The sequence below is a fragment of the Aureobasidium melanogenum genome (genome assembly GCF_000721775.1).
Source record: "Aureobasidium melanogenum CBS 110374 unplaced genomic scaffold scaffold_7, whole genome shotgun sequence".
Lineage (NCBI taxonomy): Eukaryota > Fungi > Ascomycota > Dothideomycetes > Dothideales > Saccotheciaceae > Aureobasidium > Aureobasidium melanogenum.
Window position 1 is genome coordinate 758,844 of NW_024470059.1, and position 22,320 is coordinate 781,163.

Sequence of the window (22,320 nt, forward strand, 5' to 3'; positions counted from 1 at the left end):
TATTTAGGAGCATAGATGACCGAGCTCTCAAAGGAATTACCACCACCAACTAGATTGAGATCAATTGCGATGCTCCGCCCCCAACTTGGATCAGACAAACCATGTACAGCTCTTTACTCCAGCATAATGCCGAGATCGGTCTACGTATGCAAACTCGCTCATTGCTCTCTCTCACATTTTTGCGGGTTTCGAACCAGCGCCAGCAGGAGCTTTAGCTAGAGAGTAAGACGATCTCTATGCGACTCAACTTCGTAGCTTATCCACAACGCGAAAGGATCAGTGCCGGCCCCATACCCAGTCACGACTAGCTTCGTGCTGGCCGTTTGTTCATGTACCAATACCAGGAAAGATTACCAAGAATCCAGCACAGAGGATACAGGGTCACCAGCGCAACAAGATTGCCTTGACAGAATGTATCATCGACCCATGTATCAACACCATTGCACAATACTGAACCCTAAGATGGCTTGGAGGGTGATCTTGTAAAGCTTATTAGGAAAGAGTGGCTCTGGTTGGTTATGTATTCTGGTATACCGTACGCGAGCTATCCCAGCAGCGAGAAACGTATGATTCAAACAAACATTGCAGCACAAAGATCTTCGACCAAGATCATCGGGTAGCCTTCAAATTTGTAAGCAGACCTGCAACCTTAAGCCATAGCTCAGGGTTCACACTTACATCGGGCATGGCTTTCTCAGTCACTGACATCCTCCTCTCGAGGTCTTCGAGCTTCTTGAGAGTGACTTGTTGGTGTAGGTGTAGTTGCTCCTTGTGTTCTTGCTTGAGAATCTTGAATTCCTTATCAAGCTCTTCGTGCCAGGGGTACAAGACACCAGTCTGAAAACCCAAAGCTGAGATGGCGACAGTGAAGTTGAGATAAGGAAGCCACAGACGGGCAGTCGGACCGAGAACCATGTTGTGCGCGTGCAAAGAAGAGGAAAAGAAAGACAGATGTGTGGTATCGAATACTTGAGAAACGAAAGTGGATTGATAGATGGACCAAAAAGACGAAGGTGAAGAGTGAAAGTTGGAAGGCTTCTTGGAAAAATGCAGAAAAGAGAAGGTAACAATGAGGAAGGCAACCGAAATAAACCAGACAAAAGACCGAGGGTGAGTCAAAGGAAGGAGTCGGAAAGAAAATATAGGGATTGAGATCACGCGATACGTTTAGAGGCTTGTTTATGTCTCTGCTCGGTCCAGAAGAGCGGTAAGTTTGATCCTCATCGTATGCGACTCGTCTGGCCCAAGCATCCTACAAGACAATAAGGCCTACCTCTTGAGACACATGTGATGTGAATCCATAAAGCACAAATCAATAAAAGGTGGTTGAGTTGAAGGAAGGAAGCAAGTACGGAGACTGAGAGTCGGACAAGGGCCTCCCGGAAGGCGCCGTGCGTCGTCCAAACAATGAGGGGGCCGCGACTACGTCAAGCCTGCACCACATGTAGATTCAAACCAGGCAGTAGAGGCGGCATATTGCTATCCTCCTGTTCGACACTGCGCTCGCAATGTGTCCAGCTGCTCATTTCGTTCAACAGCCAACATGATCTTGTCCATCTCGATGCCCAAAGGCAGCAGCCGCTTCCTCCGCAGACCCGACTTCCTCAAGTCCCGCCAGTCCGACGACGCCGTCTCGACAGAAGTGAAGACACCTCTGGATCTGGACGAGGTGCTGGAACATGTCGTGGAAGAGGAGGATCCTGACCTGGGCGAACTGAATACGGCACTCAGTGCTCTGGTCGACATATTCCCTGACGTGCAGCCTGATGTCTTTCGCGAGATGCTTCTAAACCTGTCCAGGGAGAGCAGGCTCGAGGTTGTGACTGAACATCTCTTGAGAAATGGGGCACAGTACATCCAAGGACGCTACAGGAAGAAACCGTCCGACGACAAGACAAGCCAGCCACGCCACCTCGAACCGCTTCCCAGAGACGAGACCTTCAGATCCGATAAATACAAGCGTGCTGTCAAGGACACTCTATATCTCGAATTCAGGAACCTGAGTCACTCTTCCATAAGAGCCGTTCTGGCCGAGCACAACTATTCATACACCCTTGCACGTCCGACTCTGCAGCATCTGTCGTCAACATCTTGGAGAGCCACCATTTCCTCGTTCTTCACTCGGAAACGTCCTGCTACTTCTGATCCCGAAGCCCACCCTCACGTCGAGTGGCTGCCCAATCCTACCGAACCTCGCAGCCTATCTCCATATCTCAAGCGTACTGGCTGCACAGAGCTAGACCAAGAGTTGTATTGTGTATACATTGCTCCTGTCCTTGCTCGCCAAAACCAGGAACGATTGGATCGAGACCAAGCTATGGCGTACGAACTCAACGAGACCGAAGCTGAAGAAGCCGACGCTTTGTTTGACTGCGAATGCTGCTTCACTTCTTATCCCTTCGAGTACATATCTACATGTGACTCTGACGTTGGTCACTTCATCTGCTTCCGATGCATAAAGCTTGCGGCGAACGAGGCCCTGTATGGTCAAGGATGGGCAAGGAACATTGACCTGTCAAAATCCTCATTGCGGTGCCTGGCCCCATCTGTACCAGACTGTCAAGGATGCATAGATGCAGAACTGGTTCGGAGAGCTCTGTGCACCGAGAAGGATGGTGTTACAAACTGGCAAAAGCTTCAAGAGCGTGTCATGTCGGAGAACTTGATCAAGAGCCAGCTGCCCCTTTTGCGGTGTCTCTCTTGTCCTTATGCCGAGATTGACGAACCGACCAGTCTGAGATTCAAAGATCCTATGTCTTTGACTGCCTACCTCATCCACATGCCAATGGATCCGCTAAAATCTTTAATTGCGTTGATGCTCATTTTTGTTTACCCACTGTTGTGGGTCATGTTGCACCCTCTTCTAATTCTCATCGCAGTGGTCGACAAGACAGCATACAATCGAGTCCAGGCATCTCGAACACGTACAATTCGCCGGAGACGAGGGTTAAAGTTTACTTGCCAGTCTTCAATCTGCGGCAAAAGTTCATGCACCAACTGCGGTGGTCCATGGTCAGATCCGCATACCTGCCATGAATCCTCTTTACAATCTCTTAGACAGGCGATCGAGGCTGCTACAACAAGCAGTATCAAGCGCACCTGTCCAAAGTGTAACCTCAGCTTCGTCAAGTCGAGTGGCTGTAACAAGCTCGTTTGCAATTGTGGATACACCATGTGTTATGTCTGTCGCCAAGAAATTGGAAAAGAAGGGTATGCCCATTTCTGTCAGCACTTCAGAGAGGCGGGAGGTCGCTGTACAGAGTGCGACCGTTGCGACCTATACATTGTTGAGGACGAAGAAGGCACCATCCGCAAGGCTGCAGTCCAGGCTGAAAAAGATTGGCTGCAGCGGGAGGGAAAGAGCAAAGACAGTGATGACAAGCTTGGAGCTGTTGTCAACGATGTCCTTGCTAACGCTACTGGTGGGAAGCGGTGTGATTATGATGCATGGCTTGATTTTTTCATGACGGTTCTCTTGGAGTAAGTTATGGAAGGCGTTAGGGATAGGAAGATACCCCTCTTTTTCGTAGTTGACATGGCATTCATATTATTATTCTTTTGTAATCAAGACAATGCAGCGAAGAATTTGTGCTTCTTCAATTGATCCAGAGAGACAGATTTGGCAGTAGATGTGTCGAACGAGTTGTCGGTTTTGGAGATGAAGTGGTAGACCTGACTGATGCCAGTGCTCTCGAGGAAAGATAGTACCTTTGAAAAGTTCAAGCCTACCTGACTGGTGGCATGGCTGTCGTCAGAAAGAGCAAAACGTCCGCCTTTCTTGATGAACTCCTGTCGAATGTCAATATTGATACAACAGAAAAGAGGTGGAAACAGTCGAACCTTGCAGACCTCAGCCTTGGGATACGGCTCAGACATGCCCTTTCGAATAGCGCTAGAGTTGATCTCAAGGATACCCCCATAGCTGGCGACGAAGTCGAGGTTTCTGACAATCTTCTCCCAGACTGCTGGCATGGTGGTCCAGACACGATTGGGATCATCGCTCTTCAGTCTGATGAGATCAAAGTGACCAACAAGAGGAGGAGTCAAAGCCTTGAGCATGTCATATTGCTGGTCAAAGTATGCAGCAAAGACATCTTGATCAGAACCTCCAGAGATGGTTCTGGCTTCATGGTACATGTCGTGATCAAAGTCAATTGGCTTGGTATGGACATGATGAATGCTGCCGACAAAGAAGTCAAACTTGTAGCGGGCCAGCAAGTCTTTGATGATAGAATTGGTTTCGGGGCGAATCCACTCGGATTCAAAACCAATGAGAATGTTTATTTGGGAGGCGTATTTCTCACGCAAACGCAAAGCCTCAGGATAGTAGGCATCAAAAAGGTCGGCGAGAGTTTGGGCATCTGACTCTTCGGGATAAAGGTCAGCGGCATGGCGGGGCATGTGCTCGGTCAGAGCAAAAGTGTCCATGTTGAGGGAGATGGCCTGTTGGACCATCTCCTCGAGAGTACATGCCGCATGGGCGCAGAACTGGCCCGAATGAGAGTGGTGAGAATGTGGCATGTTGCTAAGGTTGAAGTGGATAAGGTAATGTTAGCATTGGTTGGATGCTCATCGTCTTCATGTGAGAGGCTTGGCAGAGAGCCCTTGAAGGGTCCAGGAGCTCTCACATGCCGAGAGTCAAACAACAAAGCCACCTTCCTGTTCAACACTTGTACACACACCTTAGTCACATAGATAATCACCATGGACAAATTCGCAGCATTCGGCAAGAACATTGGCAACATCGGGTAATGCTGCATCACGCCCGTCAATCAAGGACACGAAGCTTACTTAGGCAGCGCATCCTTTACTCCCTTTGCAGCCCGCACCCAGCAATATGTCAAGGAGCAGTTTGGCCAGACCGAAGACAAGACTGAGCTGCCCCCAGACTACATCGAGCTCGAGAAGCGCGTCGATGCCCTGAAGCTCGTCCACCAGAAGCTGTTGTCTGTCACATCGCAGTACACCAACGAAGCATACGACTACCCTCCCAACATCCGCGAGTCCTTTACCGACCTGTCCAAGAACGTCACCGAGAAGGTCCAGCTCTTGTCGCGAGCCACCACCACTGCCGAAGCTCAGGCTGCCTTCACTGCCTCTTCCCAAGCAAAGCCCCAGCCCAAGACTTTCAACCACGCCATCGCCCGTGCTTCGTTGGCTGGCAGCCAGCTCTTGCACCAGAGCGACCTTCGCGGCGCCGGTGCCGATGACTCGCTTGCACAAGCTCTCGAGAAGTACGCTGTCGCCGAGGAGAGAGTTGGTGAGGCCCGTCTGACCCAAGACGAGCGCATCCAGCAGCGCTTCCTTGCTGGCTGGAGTGCTACTCTCAACACAAACTTGCAGTTTGCCCAGCGTGCTCGCAAGAATGTCGAGAATGCCCGTCTCAACCTTGATGCCACAAAGGCTCGTGTCAAGGGCATCAACAACCCCTTCAACAACAAGGCCCAATCCCACGGCGAGGAAAATTACACCGAAGCTCAGCGCGCCGAGATCGAGAAGGCTGAGGATGAGTTTGTCAACCAGACCGAAGAGGCAGTGGGCGTCATGAAGAACGTTCTTGACACACCCGAACCCCTCAAGAATTTGGCCGAGTTGATTGCTGCTCAGCTAGAGTTCCACAAGAGGGCCTATGAGATTTTGTCAGAGCTGGCCCCTGAGGTCGACCAGCTGCAGCTTGATCAGGAGGTATCTTCTGCCCGATCCACTCCTCCCTCCATCCAAGTCACCCAATTCTGATTACATTCTTCAGGCCAGTTACCGCAGAGCCCGCGACTCTGCTTGATCAAATCCCAACAAACCTCAGCCTCCTCCTTTTTCATTCCATCTATTTTGACCCTCCTCAATTCTCTTCCGATATTCGAGGCTCGCTACGCATCGACGTTATTGTCACTGCTTCTCTTGTTTTCTTCTTCTCGCTTCTACGTTTGTCCTTGTTGCAAGCTTCGCTTCTGGATACCACTCAATCAATTCAATACGTCTATATGCTTCTTGTGTTCGCTCCCGGACCGAGTCTTGCTCCATGTTTTATCGATGCCTCGAGAAGTACATCATGTCGGTCCCACAGAACAGACCTCTTCCGATGCCAAGCCTTTCTTTTAGGCTCCGCGGTCCTTCGCTTCGCTCTATATTGCTTGATTACAATATGCAATTTGCGCCTCTCGAGACGAGGGTCAAGTATAGTAGAAGAGCACGACTCAGTCCGCAGCCTAAATGACTTATACATAGGATGTCGTCACCGCGTCTTTAAACGCCTTGCGCCTTATTCCTTATTATCCTTATATAATTTCTCCACATGACACTCCACAATACAAACAAAGGTGTCAGTCTGACACGAACTGCACGAATATGGTATCCAAACCCTCGGGAGTTGCTTGACACCGTACTCCGTAAAGTGGGAAGCCAGGCACATGCAAGATGTTTATTGCGCATTGAATTTCCCATGGCAGTCCGGACCATGTGTTTAGTAATGCTGATCTGTGCCTGACAGCCGTCTCTGCCATGTAAAAGCATGGACATTACTATAATGTGCCTTGAAGATCGAAACATGCACCCACGTGTGTTGCATGCAGCCTTACGTTCGACTAATATACCATGCAAGCTTGGGAATTGGGAGTTTGTCATCAATTTTTCCATTGCTCCTGGTTTGATGTTGACTGTCTCTCGGTCCGTGTTTTGTCACTACTCATTCAATGTATATGAGTATTTTTTTGGCCATCATTCTATCGGGTGGCTTAGACGTGCTGCTTGAACAAGTGCTCAGCAAAACACAAGAGAATATTCAAACATAGCTGTTAGATCATGAGATGTATATGCCTCGAATATACTGACATGCAAGCCATGATGCCGCCCAGCCTTCCTGCCTCCTCCTTTTATCCTTTCCTAGGGCCAATTCATCTCTGGACTGCTCTCCCAAGGCATACTCCCCGCAGGTTCAAAGTCAAAAGGATCAGACGAATCCGTTCCTCCTGCACTACCCGCATCCTTCTTGGAGTCCGTGTCGTCGAGTTGGAGTGCTTTGAAGAGACCTTTCATGTCGCGTAGATCGGATTGTACAGTGTCTTGTGGTACTCGCGCGCGGTAGTCGATGAATTCGCGCACGGCTTGGAGCATGGGGTAATAGCCTTCGTCGTTGGGGAGCCACCAACGCATTACATCGACGCCCCAAACGCCGGTCATGCGTTGTCGTAGTGCGGCAGGGTAGATGTAGCTGTTCAACGTCAATACATCTAGAAATTTGGAAGAGAAAAGTTCTGAAACTTACCCGCATTGCTCGATTAGAGCATACTTGTTGCGGCACCACATGGTGTGTCGTTGATCTTTTGGCAAGCATGCAGCAGCCATTCCCAGACTTGCTTGCGCGCCCAGAATCATTGCCGTCGCATCTTCGCCACAGTACTGTAGCGCCTCGAACATCTTGCACACCTTGAATGCCGACGCCACAACCTCTTCTCCACCCACCGTGGGGTCGAATTGAGCAATCTGTGACTTGAAGAGGAGATGGATGGCCCAAAAATCAATCAGGATGAAGTTCCATGTAAACAGGTCTCCTGCCCATAGGAACTCGGGATCTGTAGAGCCTACCACGTCGTCCCATTCTCCCTTTGGTGCATTGGGGAATTCTTTGACGTATGTCCGTGTGTCCTTGAAGGCGGACTCGAGCTCATGAGCATAAGTTTCTAGTTGAGCGCCTAGTTTGCCCATTTCCTCAATGAGCTCTTGGCTCGGGCCAGCGGTTTTGGCTCGTGCGAACAGTAGAGAGATGTCGGTTGCCAGCAGTCGCGACCGGGCAAACTTTTCCTCAAACAGTGAGCCTAGGTCACGAGGTTTGTCTCTAGCCTGTCGAACGTAAAACTCCATGCACGCCACATGCCAGTCACGAGACAGCACCATCCCATAGCCATGCATGAATCCTGCGAAAAGGTCGAATCGAATGTACCACGAGATGATCTTGCGGTGTGTTTCGCTTTGCATGATGGTTTGTGGTGTAAAAAGCTCGGTAAGAATCTCGTAAGCAGCCCTCTGATGGCCCATCAGATTGACCCAGTCGCCCAGAAATTCTTCAAAAGTGGCCAGTTGCAGGATAGTAAGTAAAGTGGCTACGGTATGCCTCGGGCTCCTCTCCAAGGATTGGCGTAGTAACGAGACCGATTTGTTGTAATAACCCAAGAAACTCGAAAGTTTGCCATCGGGTTTTGCCATTGTATGATGATAAGCAGAGAATGCGGTGATTGCGTAAAGAAGTGGCTCGTATCCTAGTGCTATCTCCAAGAATGTCGTTTTCAAGAAGTCTCCGCTATCGTACTTCATGGCATAGTGTTGGTGCGTCAGTTTCTCCCGGTGGTAGGTGATGTAAAACTTGACGTCTTTTGGTAAATGTGCCCACTTGCTGTTTGGTGGTGGTTTGGACTTCAAAGACTTTCTTGAGCTTTGGCTGCGGATTTGTGGGCGTGTACTAGGTCGAACTGATGATGTGATGGAGCTGTCCGTGGTTGCAGGACTTTTGATTAGAGGACTCTGGTCCCTCGAGTTGGAAGATGCATCAGACAGTTTGCGGTCCTCCTTGGAACACAAGCTCGACGCGCCCTCTTCAATCTCTTCGTCATCAGGAATGGAAGGAAGTCTGCCGGCTTCGTTGATATCGTAGTCCTCGCCAGATGAGTTTGAGGCTTCGCCAGCGGAGCCCTTATTTTTGTTACCTTTCGAAGACTTTGATGACGAGCCTGTAGTGGGTTCGGGATAGTGGCATTCGCGTTTACCTTTCCGACATCCTGTAGCTTGGTGAGTACAGTTTCATAGAAGAGGTTGCATGCTACTCACTTTCGCAGATTGGATGAGTTTCGTCACACTGTTTACAGAGATCAACAAATTGTCGTGGATAACAAGACGAGTAAATCTTACCTTGACTCTACGCTGTCTGCAAGTAAAGCAACCACTTCGTGTTCTCTGGTGTTTGACGTGATCAGTCCCCGTTACAGATCGTCGTTTACCACCACGCGACCCTGCCTGTTGCGCTATCGATGCGCGGCTGGGATCTTCAAGATCAGAGTAGCTGTTCAGGTTTTCTTGAGATATGGTTGGTATTTGATAAAGTCTTGGCATATAACCATCCGGCATCATAACTCCCTCTGGCATCATGCCTTCCGGTGGGATCATAGGTTGTCCGTTGGGGTAGTATCCGGTACCCATAGAATTCATGGTATAGTAGTGGTTGTCCATGTCTCTGGTATTTTGCAGGTAATGTGAAAAATCGATGGTATAAATCAAGCCTCCAGAACCTTTTCCTTTGGGTGATACCGAAAGACTGGGACGGTAGGTGTGTAAATAGCCCACTGCAAGGAGCGGAAGAACCAGAGAAATGGGACTTGGTATAAGAACAGACACGCAGTGAAGACCCTTTGAGAATCCTGTTTGATAACGTGATGATTAGATTGTTGGATGGGTCCCCTGAATGACAGGACAGCACAGTGGATCCAGAGAGCTTCAGATCTAGGATAAGTGGTCCGGTTCGTCTTGCTCCGTAAAGCCAAGGCGGAAGTATGTCCACCAGGTAAGGTAATCCAGACTCTACTTGTTGCAAAAGGTCAATCGATGAAGGCAAGAACTGCTGACACAGTGACAGTCCCGGCTGAGCTGGACCGGCCACGGATATTAATTGGGTGCGGGGATGGGAATTCCAGCACCTTGGCCAAGGGATGGTCTCAGCGCACGTAAAGGAAGAAGTCAGAGCTAACGAATGCGTGGTAAAAGCTGAATGGTATCAAGAGCCGAGAAGTAGTATCCTCATTTGAGTGATAGCGTGCGTGGGAAAGTCCTTGAGAAAAACCAGAGCTGGGAGTAATCGTGTTTAGAGCCAGTGCTAGGTGACGGGGTCCAGTTTTTTGTTTGGGCAAAAAAAAATTATGTGTGCTGATGATATGTCGGACCTTGACGCACTACACGGCAGGGATGGATGCTTTGATGATCGTAGTCTGTACTTAGTGATAAACACTGACCACAAAACCCGGGCGATGATCTGCAGCAGAAGCGCTGGAGTCGGCGTCACACAGTGGTTGGGGCTGTTGCGCAAGATGAAAGGAAGTGGAAGGATGTTCGGCGTGCAAAAGTGAGACCCGGCAAGGGAAAGGCTTGATGCAAGCCTCTTGTGCGAGGGGAAGAGAGGCACGATTTAGCGCAGGCTGTATGCAGGAAAGCCCCGTTTCAGATGTCAACTGTTTTCGAGCTCCTGGCCCACGAGAGAACGGAAAAGATTCAATACACGTCCAGAGCATCATGGCCAAACGGCTTGATCGACTTGATGGCGCACCTCGTTGGAGCTTGGACGTGGAGCCGGGGGAGATTTCTACGAACGACTAGAGTACCGCCTTACCCCCAAGGAAACTCCCGATGTTCACGACTGCTGGTGGAGAAGAACCTATCGCGCCGATTTAGCTTTTTGCGACAGCCTACTCGTACAGGACACGACGGCCCCTGTCGGTGTGTTGCTGCAGCTGCTGTCTGCCAGTATATGCGTGATGCCCCCGCTACCCAAAAGTAGGCCGTCAACTATTTGCTTTCCAACCACATGTGCATGCGCTCGAGTTGGGCAGTAAAGGTTCGCATTGCTTGCAATCATCTGCGTTCAGTACGGTATACGCCTTCCCCTGATCTATGGGCCAGTGGGTATGTCTCAGGCCGCATTATTTCTTGCTGCTCAGTACTGGCCATCGGATCACGGAATCGTTCATCACCCGTGGCTGACTGAGGTTCGCCTGAATCGCGAAGACAGTAATCGCATTCGCAAACCAATCTCGCTGAAAAGAACGACACCGGCTCCTTCTAGAGCTCTGGCCTCGGTCAGGCATGTGAAAGCAATCTAACTCGACATCGACAGCCGAGCATGGGAAGCTACAACAAAGACATGTACCGCACTCGACAATTACGTGAACGGGCACTGGTTCCTGGGCACCAAAATGCTCCGTGCCAGACAACGGTTTTGAACGTCAGAGTGTTAAAGCTTACACATGTCTCATATCAACTCCCGTCGCCGTCCGTCTAGCGGTGCGAATCATCATCATCATCACCAGAGGTATATTTATGCGAATCCGAGCCCTGCTGCCTATCTGCTTATGGACAGCTCTCTCAAGTTCTCGCGCCGGCGTTATTTCCAATGTCCTCAATGTGAGGTGACGTGATGGTTAGATCTAGTGGTCTTGGGATTTGAGCCGTTCATGTCCGGGATCAACGCCGCTCTGGTATTCGAGATGATCGAAGGGCCCAATCCTCGTGGACGTGGATCCTCAGCCACCGTCGAAGTTGCTTTCTCTTTATCCGTGGTTGACGGTATATCATCTTGTATAGCTCATTGATATGGCAATTCATTTCCCTGAAGTGGCAGGTGGCTTTGGCATTAAAGTGCACACGCTCCCGCAACTCTAGTGGGGCACACGTGCGATTAACCCTCGTCTTCCAAAACACTGCCGCAGCAAAGATCTTGGAAAGCCGCTTTTCTAGTTCGAGAACAGTGTCTGTAGTTCGGGATCGCCCATGTCATGTCATATCTTCCCTCCGCATGTACCCGCTCCCCTGTCTGGCGCAGTACTGCTTGTGGTTCAATTGCTCATGGAATACCTCGGCCAGCAGTCTGCTACCACACTCTTGGCGGGGCGGCTGTTGCAGTTGGTTAGGTGTGGTTGCGCCTGCGCATGCTATCACAATACCCACAGCAAATAGCGCTGCATCTAGAGATCCTAGGGGGGTCGAATTGCAAGGGCCGATTCCCCTTCCCTTGCAGGATTCGACATTTTGCGATTATCTGATTGGTCTGGATGCATGATTTATTTTCCGTTGAGTGATCACTCGAGGCGCCCGATGTCCTGTCGCACCAAGCCCAAGGTGCAAAGTGAAAGTAATGACCTTGCCAAGTTGCTAGTAAACAAACCAGGAGACTTGGGCGATCATTTGCAAGCCTTCATTGACGGGAATATTCATGCGATTGCGCAAACCTGGCCAATGTGCTGAAGATCTTGCCTTGAACCACCAGGCAGAGCCACGTTTCCAACTGGTCCACGTTCTGTTTAGCCGCTGCTGAAGAAAACGCCTCTTGACATAGTGTCGATCACAAAGGATCAACGCCAACCAGCATAATCATGGAAAGTACCATGAGCTTCGGTCTCAGGGCCCTTAGGCTAAGAGATGAACCAACGTCACATCATGATTTTACTTTCTGGATATTCAGCCGCAAGCAACACTTTCAAGAGATATGCCTTGCGCGTCGGCATGCGCGTTTCGAGAAAATGCATCCAGGATATATCCTGACCGGCCATGTGTGCCTACGTCAAAGAACATTTTTGTGACATAACCGCTGCGTCGACTGAACGAGGATGCCCCCCATCTCGTGTTCCATGGTTGCCTTATGGTAATACAAAACGGTGGTACATCCATGATACGTGGTTCTGAATAAAAACACCGAGAGATGAATCGATCCTCTCAATGCTCCATCATCGGACCAAGGGTGTGCATGTTCAGTACGATGCAATTCTGGAAACACGTTATCGAGAGCTAGTCGAGTGGATCTCCAGCTGCATCGAAGAAGCGTATGATTCATCCAGGACTGGTTTAGATAGGGCCGACAAAGATGGAGCTGCAAAGCCAGTTCGGAAATGTGAACAGGTGATTCCATGTCATGACTCAATCACGAGGACAGTCGTTGAGAAGACGATGGTCCATCATGAGGTCAAGTATCAGACACTTTAGAAAACACGACGAAGTGATAAGAGGTTGCATCAGCAACATGTTCGATTGTAAAATGAGAGAGACAGATTCTCCGAGTATGAATTGTGTTTGTGTGTAAACTAGCTATTCATGGTTGCCTTCTCAGTCGTCCCTCGTTCCAGTGATCATCCAGCGCTGGCAAGGCTATAAAGTCCGAAAGTTAACGAAGTATAGCGATAGAAAGCTGCCCTCGATTACGCTGGCTGTGATGAAAAGGACAGATGCACCAACCCAAAAGATAAAATGCAACGCTCAAACGCCGATGGATATGCATGATGGACATTAAAAAGAAAGGAAATTCGTAGACAATTCGTAAGTGATGGGCGTAGCGGGAGAATGAATATGTGGCCGCTGAAACATGAACATGAAAGCGCTGTGGTCGTCAACAGCCGCGTCGGTTGTCGAGAACGATTTGTGAGTTGCTACTCATCAGAACGTGACGGACGTGTCTGGAGTGGAAGCAACCTCGATTGGAGGACTCGAAGGTGCGTCTTCGGTAGGAGTTTTCTCTTTTTCATCGACACCTTGCCCTCTGCAAAGTGGACAAGAATTTCGGCCTTTGGTAAGCCACTACCACAAAGTTAGCCAAGACCTTTTAAAGGATTACCAAGCTCAACATACCTGATCGATACACTCCTTGTGGAAGAGATGGTTGCATTTGACAAGGCGTCTGACCTCTTCGTCATGCTCAAAATCACAGAGACATACAAGACAACGTTGCTCGGAGCTCAAAGTAATCCTGTCATCACCTTCAGGGGCAACAGCAACGAGAGAATCCTCAGTACTTTGGATTCTGAAGATGCCGGGAGCATCGGCAACATCTTGCTCGCTGGCCACAGGAGGCTTGGCAGGTCCTAGAAGCGCTGAGAGAAGCATCATGTCTTCGTAAGTGGGCGAGTCTGTATAAAGACTTGGGGTAGTAATGATGGGGTGATTCTCGGGATAGCTTCCACCGAGGACATAGATAATCCAACTACGGGTATTCTCGCCTGCTGCATTATCGGGTTCAACAAAACCATTACGCCGAGAAGAGTAACCACGATGTCCATAGTCTGACTCGCTAAGTCGGCGCGGTCGATGCGGGCGAGGTCTAAGTGGGGCGTTCTCTGCCGTAGTTTCGAGGGTTGTGGTTGTTGTAGTGGTCCGAATGATGCTCTCACGACGGTCAGAAAAGTTGGAATTCGAACGGCTAGACGTAGGACGTTGGGGCGGGATAGCAGAGCTGGCCGAACCTACTCGCGAAAGAGCAGGGCTTAAAGGGGGTCGAGAGGTGTTTATGGAGCGCGATCGTGTACGATCGGGGGTCAACGAGTGACGTTGGGAATCATATGCCGCTGGAAAGTTGGATTGACCACCCATGGAAGCCCGTCGACGATGACTGAAACGATGTGTCGGTGTCGGATCTAGAATGTGGTCGATACTGTCACTCTCGCCATTCAAGGGTGATCTTGGCAGGGCAGACAAGGCATCCAGAAAAGGTGGCATGGCGGCATCTTGAGCACCATTCGCGTTTGTTTGGTTTACAGATCGGATACCCACAATGATGACTGGAACCATGCGTCCATCAGCGCCAGCTGACTGAGCAGACGTTGGGTCATTGGCATCTCTAGGAGCATCTCTCGCCGAACCAAAGCGAAACATTCGGAAGAAGTTGAGGGGTGCATTGGCCGAAGTCTGACCCCCTTGTCTGAGAGCTGATGCCAAACGACCACTTTCCAAGGACTGGAGGAAGTTGCTGAAAGTACCATCGCCGCTCACGCTATGAGCTTCTGCTATTGCTTCTTGATCACCATCGAGGAGAGTAGCGGCAGTGGTGGCAGCTGCGACAGACAATATGCGAGATATCAAAGCCGTGTTGTCTTCCCTTATTTGCCCTTCTCCTTCTGTTCTCGGTCTCGCAGCTGTAGCACCCAACAAAGGAGATTCCTGCGACGTGGCAGTGGTAGCAGGCGCCCAAGCTTGGGAAGGCTCAGTCACTGATGTAGGTTGAGGTTCAGATGTGTCATCAGGCACGAGCCTTGGAAGAGTCAAGAGAGGACTCCGTGTTGATCGCTCAGAGCGAAGAGCAGACAGACGTTCGGCGAGAGAGGCTGGGAGACGGAAGTTGGGACGCGACGAGGGAGAGTGTGAACCTGGATTCGAAGTAGCGAGGTCGAGGTTGAGCTCGAAGTTGTCAAAGTTGAGCTCAACGTGAGGATAGGCATATCCAAAGTCATCTGTCCGAGAGCGAGACATTTGCGCAGGACGTGAGAAGGGAGAATGGCGAGAACCAAAGTTGTGGAGCGAAGTGCGAGCACGCTGTAAGCGCGAAGGTCGACGGAGGCCAGAGTCTAGGTCCTGGACATGTTCGGAACTAGGATTGGGGGAGCGAAGCATCTGGGAGAGTCTACTAATGGAGGCCGAGCGAGTAGCACGTGGGCGCGGGCCCGGCGATGGTCGAGACGAAGTATGTGGGCGACTCGCATGGTCGTCGGCGTGGTCATTATCCGAGGCGAAGAGGGTGGACGGCGGCAACGAGCGACGACGCCAGAAAGACTGAGATGGTCGGCCGTCGTTAGGCAGCGTCTCAGAGGACGCGGCCTGACCCATAGCGGCAGGCGCTATGCGGACGCAGAGAAGGATAGATCAGCAGCAGACGGTCGTCGTTGATGCGAGTGGCGTAGCGATGATGGTGATGATATGCTGAGCAAACAAGGCGACGTCGAGAATGAGATAGAAGAAGGAAAAGGACAGGCAAACTGTTACAGGCACGACAAGCGTCAGGCTGAGTTGGTGCTGACAACCCGCGACCTGAGCACACCGACGAAACACTACTGAGTCTCCGCCGAACAGCACAGAGAAGTAGGAGAGTGCCAAGCCCTATATATCGCCCACCCGTTTCAATCCTTCCTGCATCCGTTGTAACAATTTGTCCATTAGCCTCATGCGCATCTCTGTCCAGACTCCAGCTGCTTCGACTCTAACGCATCTCGACCATCTGCAGGCCTGCATTTGCACCCGCGCTCTTTGATTATCGCCTTCTGTAATTTTTACCAACAACAAGCAGCTTCCCGTCTACTTGCAGATCCCTTTGGGCAAGAAGACTGCCCCTCAGCTTCATCAGCCCCTGCTTGATCTCATTGTCGTTTGCCCTGATACACTCAACTAGAATCACGGCATACTGCACAAGTACACACAGACGTCTCATCCTGACACACACGTCCCACTGTACAAATACTCATACTGTATTCCTCTGCTACCACATCCTTCCGCTTTTCTCGTGCACAAATCCCCACATTCACCATGCCGCCAACAGCCCACCACTTCACTCCGGTTTATTCTCTGCATGAGCCTCAACAATCTTTTCGTAGCAAGCAATATGCCCCTCCCAGGAAAAGGAAGAGACAGCAAGATCTGGACGACGATGATGAGAGCGACGATTCGGATCTACACACCGATCCGCTTCAGCCATCGGTTTCATCTCATGATATCAACGATCCCTACCGTGTTGCCGGATGGCCTGAAAACATGCCACTTCCTGGACACTCATTTCCTCATGCCCCTGCTGTCAAACCAAGGACCCGTCAGCCATTATCCAACAATCTCCAAAAAGAGCTCGCAGCTCTAAAGCCTCCATTGTACGTCCCACCTCCTGGCGAACAAGACACTACCTCATCACTTCGCCGCCATCATCTAGGTGTGCTCAATACCATTCTTCACACAAGCCTTTTGAAGCACGACTTTTTACGTGCAGGCAGAGCGTGGGGCATGATCTTGCGTACTAATATTCTTGGTCGACCACTCGATGTGCGCACACATGGTCGATGGGGTATTGGTGCTGGGATACTGATGCGAAAATTCTCGCCCCAGAATGATTCTCAGGACGAGTCAAATAATGCATCAACCATTAGTGACGAAGGGTTCGAGGCAGCAAAAGATTATTACGAACGCTTGATCCTGCAGTACCCTTTTCAAAAGACAAACCCAAATGCCATATCATCACTAACTTTCTACCCTGCAATGTTTGGACTCTGCATCTACGAGATTCAACAAAAATGTAATCGAGCTCTGGAACGCAACCGTAATTCTTCATTAGAAGCGGACCAGTCCGACTCGGAATTAGAGTCAACCCGGAATCAGGAGTCAGAAGGTATCGCTGCCATCAAACGCTCTGAGCTAGACTCTGCAGCGAGTCTCGCAGCCCGTATGGATGAACTCATGTTGTCTCCTCCTTTTGACACATATCCGCCACTCTTACAATTAAGAGGCTCAGTAGCTCTCTGGCTAGCAGATCTCTATGCGGCAGCAGCTAATTCAGATGATGATGACGATGAGAACAAGGAACGTGCTGCCACAGAGCGGTCCAGGGCTAAAAGGTGTGTAGAAAGGATGAAAGCTGCTGGTGTGACGGTACCCGAGCTCATTCTGAATGGGTTGAGTGGATGATTCAGACCGCACGAAAGACATAGTCATGGTATTCTGTGGTATCAATATTCGAGCATAACAGAGAGAATGCCAAAACAGAATTCGTCCGTGCTTCAACCTGGCGAGCCAATTTTGCGGTAAACCTGTAAATTCAATTGTTACGTGCACACATTATTATCGACCTTGAGAACTTGCGGTGCCTTTTTGTTCTTGGTGCTCGAATTCAAGGCATATAATCAAGCGGCAGAGCATGCAGGCACGTCGCGCTCTTTGCAGGGTCGCCACTACCCAGAGGAATGTGGTTCACAGATCCAACTTCAGCGCTGCCACGCTGCCGAGGACCATCATTTTGAGGAGTTCGTCTCATATGCAACCCATTCGTTATGATTTCCCGACAAGAGTTCGTGGTTTTGCATCCACGTCTGGCACCAGTGACTTCTTGAAACAGCACAATGTTGCCGTCAACGACCTCTCTGCACGTGTTGCGGAGTTTCATGCGAACAAACAAAAGTTTCGCATCTCTCATGGTTCAACCAACAGCACTCGTCAGACATCAAAAGGTCCTCATGTACTCGACGTAAGTGCCTTGAACAAGGTGCTAAAGGTCGATGTCGACAAAAAGATTGCTTACGTCGAACCCAATGTACCCATGGACAGACTTGTTGAAGCCACATTGCCGTACGGCCTAGTCCCTCCGGTAGTCATGGAGTTCCCTGGTATTACAGCCGGAGGCGGTTATGCTGGTACTGCAGGCGAAAGCTCAAGTTTCAAACATGGATTCTTCAATCACACCATTGAGTCGGTCGAGATGATTCTGGCAACGGGCGAAGTTGTCAAGTGCTCTCCGACCGAGAGATCTGATCTGTTCTATGGAGCTGCTGGTGCGGTGGGCAGCTTTGGTGTTACTACTCTGATTGAGCTCCGTCTTGAACCCGCAAAGAAATTTGTAGAGACGACATACCATCCTGTTAGCAACATGCAGGACGCGATTGAGACTCTTGAAAAAGCCACAGCAGATCACAGTCTTGACTATGTTGATGGTATCATGTTTTCCAAGACTCAAGGAGCTATCGTGACTGGACGCATGACTGACACACCTTCCTCAAATCTTCCTGTACAGACCTTTAGCTCTGCATGGGACCCATGGTTTTATCAGCATGTCCAAGGTCAAATCTCCAAGTCCGAAACAGAACCCGTTGTGGAAGCGGTACCACTTCCCGAATATCTTTTCCGCTACGACCGTGGCGGCTTCTGGGTCGGCGACATGGCATTCAAATACTTCAACTTCCCTTACAACAAGTTTACTCGTTGGTTCTTAGACGATTTTACACATACGCGAATGATGTACACGGCCTTGCATGCATCTGGAGAGTCAAAACGCTGCATCATTCAAGACCTTGCTCTTCCTTATTCCACTGCTGAGAAGTTTGTCGACTACACATCCTCCGAGCTGGACATCTTTCCTCTCTGGTTATGCCCACTGAAGAGAACGCAACAGCCAACAATGCACCCCTACACTCGGGAAGACAAGGAGTTGATGCTCAATATCGGCGTCTGGGGCTTTGGACCCAACAACCGTGCCGAATTTGTAAAGGCAAACAGAAATCTTGAAGCCAAGTTGCGCGAGTTGGGTGGTATGAAGTGGCTCTATGCCCAGACTTATTATACCGAGTCTGAGTTCTGGGAGCAGTTTGACCGCAAATGGTATGATGAGCTCAGAGAAAAGTACGGCGCAGCAAACTTGCCAAGTGTTTACGACAAGGTCAAGGCATCGCCAGAGAAGGCAGATGCACCCGAGAAGTTCCTTGAGAAATGGCCTTGGGCTGGTTTCTACGGTATCTGGAAGGCTATCCAATCCAAGACCTATATCCAGGCTAGAAATGCGGCTTGGAGACAGTGGGTCAAGTGATTGATCGTGATAGCAACCATGTAAGAATACTACTTGTACTGTAAATATAAATCGAAAAGCTGAACATAGATCCTTCTTCTTCTGTGTGCGATCTGTAAATACAACTGTCCTCCGAATATGGCGTGGAGTGGAGTTTGCACTGCAGGAAAGCACCCGAGAAGAAGATAGCTGCGACTGCCTACACATGCTCGCCAAATCCCTCCAATTCAAAGCCATGTAAATATCAGCCACTTGCGAACCCAGTACCGACATCGAGTGGCCCAGTTCCAAACTCTCCAACACCCTCACCATCCTCTGGGGGCAAAATGACATAGACGCCGACAACATCACTGGTCGTGTTGATTGTAGGCCTGCCTATCCGAGCCTAGGACTTCTAGAACACCCAGAGCAAACAAGCTTCAAAACATCCGAGCCACGTGCGGCAAAGAAAAGAATCCGTCTGCGCCACCAAAGAATAGACGTTCATCGTAAAGAGCCGAAAGAACGAGAGGCTCTGTACGAATGATCACGATAAACGTTGATGGTTGTTGTCGGCAATCCAAAAACAGCAAGACATGGGGCTTAAAATCCGTTTTGCGTGTTAAACGAGATTACAACCTTGTCACCGGTGGTTGTGGAGTGGAAAAGAGCACCACCGGCTCACAGTCTGACTACAACTTGACTCGTGGGCATTTTGACTATTTTTAAACTTGTTTGGTTAGAACTAACGGGCCGAGGTGGTCCACTTGTTTAACGACATTTACGCATGATGCACGGATAGAGGAGATCGCGGGCTTGCTTGCGTGTACGAATTTGTCTAAAGTAAAGGTACCAGGCGCTTGGTAAGCATGGTGTTCCTACTACTGTCTGTCATGACTCTTACCATGGCGATTCTATCCGACCTGTCCATGGGTTGAATTGGAAAATAGCGAAGCAGAACATGGCCGACTCGTCTTCTCGGTGCGGCCGGGGATAATTGGCGAGAGCTGGTCAGGGTGTCTCCCGCGTCATTTTACCCATTATCTTCAATGCTCGATATCCCACCGAATATTTGCCCTGGTTGATTTCTGAGACTTGCATATTGTTCTGCACCTTCCATATATATACTATGCTGTTTGTCAGACCTTCTAGTCAGGGTTGTTATGTTGCCTTGAAGTTTTGGGACTAATATGAGTCGAGCTAGAGCTATGCCCCACGTCGCCTTCAGGTCCAGTCCAAGGAGAGTAGGAAATGCTATTCGACCGATCGCTGATGGAATTGATATGAAGTCAAGAATAAGAAATACTTGAAAAGCGTCTCATAACCAGTGTTATGGGCCGAGTAAGAATTCCTTTTGCATTCTGTTTATGCTATACAAGTCTATAGAGTGTCTCGTCGTGGATGTAATGCTACTGCGAATGATGTTCCCTTCCGACCTAGAAAAATAACACCAAGAGTATTGATTGATGTATCACCTCTCATCCTCAAAAGCCAAGGCCTGCTGCATAGCTTGATCACGGAGCGCGTCGTCATGCTCAGGAGGAATGAACTTGCGCATGACCTCTTGGACGTATTCATCAGGCACACCTTCCTTGAGAGCATCGTGTATGCCCATGTTCATGCGATAGATGTACTCATGCTTAGGGTCGGAATCTGTCACATGGTCACGACTGATGTAGACGAGCATGTCTTGCTTCTTTGCAGGTTTGTGTATGTCAACAGGTTCGTCCTCTTTCTCCTTGGCCCAGAATGAGACGGGTAAATCTTCCTTGGTATAGGCAAATGGAACGCCCTCGTTGATGTCGAGCTTCTCTTCGTCGGATGGTTGCAGCGAGTAGACAAGACCATAGACGACATTGGCATAGTTTGGTTCGACAGAGGAGGGTGATTTGACTTGGACGACATTTGCGTAACCGCGATCGTTGATCATCCAGCGATAGTTGTCAAGGCGTGCGACACCGAGGTAGTCTGAAGTTGGACATCTCATGCGCATTTGGTGTTGCCAGAGGTTACTGCCGTATCCGAAGTAGATGGTGGGAGTGGTCGCGTTTGCCATGATTGTGGTGTTTGAGAAGGGTTGGTGAAGCTATGGATAGACGAGACTGTTGTTATTAGTAGACGACGGCGTGGATGCGCCACGGTGTCTTGTTCGTGATCAAAGACCGGTGCGTCCTCACGCAATTGATGCGATGCAGATTGTTAGTTCAGCGTCTTTGTGTTTGCAGACAGGCTGGTGGCAGGGTTGGCGGCCTCGGTAGCTACTGACGCGAGTTGAGGATCGGTGACACGAAATCCAAGACTCGTCAGTCTATTGATATGCGTGTTGAGATGCACGATAATCTTGCCCTGGCAGTCCGGTCCTATGACAACGAGGCGATGAAGCACGCAAGGACTGGCAACGAAACTTGTAGCGAGGATTGACGGGCGGTGAGGTCAGGATAGGCAGGCGCAGCTTCCGCAAAGGGCAGTTTGGCCAAGAGACGAGGAAGCTACGAAGGGGCCCCGCCGAAGCTCGAGTGCTGCCCCTCGGAATCCATCATTCACATTACGATGCCTCGTCTTCCCACTTCCATCCTCTCTTCCATCAGACCCAGACAGACTCCTCAGTTCCTCAGAAACTCATTCCACTCTACAGCAATCAACATGGGTGTCACCAAGCAGATCATCAAGCAGGGCGACGGCGTCAACAAGCCCAAGAACGGCGACAATGTCACCATGGAGTACACCGGCTGGCTCGAGGAGAACGGTGCCAAGGGCAAGCAGTGAGTCTACACAGAGAGTCCTGCTGCAGCTTCACAATCTGACTGTTCTAGGTTCGACTCCTCCGTTGGCCGTGGTGACTTCGACGTTCCCATTGGTACCGGCAGAGTCATCAAGGGCTGGGACGAGGGTATCGTCAGCACCGACGGTGGCATGTCTCTCGGTGAGAAGTCCACTCTTACCATCTCCAGGTATGCCCGCTCATCTTGCCCATACATGGCTCCTACTGACCAATTTCACAGCGACTACGGCTACGGTCCTCGCGGCTTCCCCGGTGCCATCCCCGGCGGTGCCACTCTGATTTTCGACGTCGAGCTTAAAGCTATCAACGGCAAGAGAGCTTAAGTATTCGGAGTATGAAAGCAAAAAGAAAAAGCCTAGAAACATTCCGATCAACTCTATAGAGCAAAATGTCGAAGAAACAGCTTGACTACCCGAGAAGCTTCACACATGTCACTCTGCCCATCTGCTTGTCATACGAAAGCTTGCGGTTTTAAGATTGCCTATAGCAGGGCGTTATTTCTGCGTTTCGTCGTGAT

General features: G+C 50.0%; 10 protein-coding genes across 10 annotated transcripts; 5 read left to right on the forward strand and 5 right to left on the reverse strand.

The window, feature by feature from the left end:
- Positions 1 to 609: 609 nt before the first annotated feature.
- On the reverse strand, positions 610 to 915 carry M437DRAFT_83682 (uncharacterized protein; the record flags this gene model as incomplete). Its single annotated transcript, XM_041027976.1, has 2 exons — positions 610 to 621; positions 679 to 915. The coding sequence occupies 2 exons, from the start codon at positions 913 to 915 to the stop codon at positions 610 to 612; spliced, it is 249 nt and encodes an 82-aa protein (XP_040881009.1).
- A 796-nt stretch (positions 916 to 1,711) lies between these two features.
- M437DRAFT_15874 (uncharacterized protein) lies at positions 1,712 to 3,358 on the forward strand (the record flags this gene model as incomplete). Its single annotated transcript, XM_041018834.1, has 1 exon — positions 1,712 to 3,358. A coding segment is annotated over one exon (1,647 nt), but the record flags the coding sequence as incomplete, so codon positions are not given.
- A 206-nt stretch (positions 3,359 to 3,564) lies between these two features.
- Positions 3,565 to 4,521, reverse strand: M437DRAFT_46163 (histidinol-phosphatase; the record flags this gene model as incomplete). Its single annotated transcript, XM_041021220.1, has 2 exons — positions 3,565 to 3,789; positions 3,841 to 4,521. 2 exons carry the CDS (start codon positions 4,519 to 4,521, stop codon positions 3,565 to 3,567), a joined length of 906 nt encoding a protein of 301 aa, XP_040881011.1.
- Positions 4,522 to 4,704: 183 nt separating this feature from the next.
- M437DRAFT_45717 (uncharacterized protein) lies at positions 4,705 to 5,736 on the forward strand (the record flags this gene model as incomplete). Its single annotated transcript, XM_041021130.1, has 2 exons — positions 4,705 to 4,748; positions 4,800 to 5,736. 2 exons carry the CDS (start codon positions 4,705 to 4,707, stop codon positions 5,734 to 5,736), a joined length of 981 nt encoding a protein of 326 aa, XP_040881012.1.
- A 1,143-nt stretch (positions 5,737 to 6,879) lies between these two features.
- Positions 6,880 to 9,114, reverse strand: M437DRAFT_45546 (uncharacterized protein; the record flags this gene model as incomplete). The annotated part of the gene is made up of 4 exons (XM_041021103.1): positions 6,880 to 7,207; positions 7,262 to 8,768; positions 8,818 to 8,845; positions 8,899 to 9,114. The coding sequence occupies 4 exons, from the start codon at positions 9,112 to 9,114 to the stop codon at positions 6,880 to 6,882; spliced, it is 2,079 nt and encodes a 692-aa protein (XP_040881013.1).
- A 4,065-nt stretch (positions 9,115 to 13,179) lies between these two features.
- Positions 13,180 to 14,985, reverse strand: M437DRAFT_45956 (uncharacterized protein; the record flags this gene model as incomplete). Its single annotated transcript, XM_041021183.1, has 2 exons — positions 13,180 to 13,320; positions 13,372 to 14,985. 2 exons carry the CDS (start codon positions 14,983 to 14,985, stop codon positions 13,180 to 13,182), a joined length of 1,755 nt encoding a protein of 584 aa, XP_040881014.1.
- A 1,161-nt stretch (positions 14,986 to 16,146) lies between these two features.
- Positions 16,147 to 17,025, forward strand: M437DRAFT_16951 (uncharacterized protein; the record flags this gene model as incomplete). Its single annotated transcript, XM_041018880.1, has 1 exon — positions 16,147 to 17,025. A coding segment is annotated over one exon (879 nt), but the record flags the coding sequence as incomplete, so codon positions are not given.
- A 496-nt stretch (positions 17,026 to 17,521) lies between these two features.
- On the forward strand, positions 17,522 to 19,063 carry M437DRAFT_74554 (FAD-binding domain-containing protein; the record flags this gene model as incomplete). The annotated part of the gene is made up of 1 exon (XM_041026255.1): positions 17,522 to 19,063. The coding sequence occupies one exon, from the start codon at positions 17,522 to 17,524 to the stop codon at positions 19,061 to 19,063; it is 1,542 nt and encodes a 513-aa protein (XP_040881016.1).
- Positions 19,064 to 20,492: 1,429 nt separating this feature from the next.
- Positions 20,493 to 21,077, reverse strand: M437DRAFT_74555 (uncharacterized protein; the record flags this gene model as incomplete). Its single annotated transcript, XM_041026256.1, has 1 exon — positions 20,493 to 21,077. The coding sequence occupies one exon, from the start codon at positions 21,075 to 21,077 to the stop codon at positions 20,493 to 20,495; it is 585 nt and encodes a 194-aa protein (XP_040881017.1).
- A 587-nt stretch (positions 21,078 to 21,664) lies between these two features.
- M437DRAFT_45915 (FKBP peptidyl-prolyl cis-trans isomerase) lies at positions 21,665 to 22,126 on the forward strand (the record flags this gene model as incomplete). Its single annotated transcript, XM_041021176.1, has 3 exons — positions 21,665 to 21,783; positions 21,835 to 21,972; positions 22,024 to 22,126. 3 exons carry the CDS (start codon positions 21,665 to 21,667, stop codon positions 22,124 to 22,126), a joined length of 360 nt encoding a protein of 119 aa, XP_040881018.1.
- Between the last annotated feature and the right edge of the window lie 194 nt (positions 22,127 to 22,320).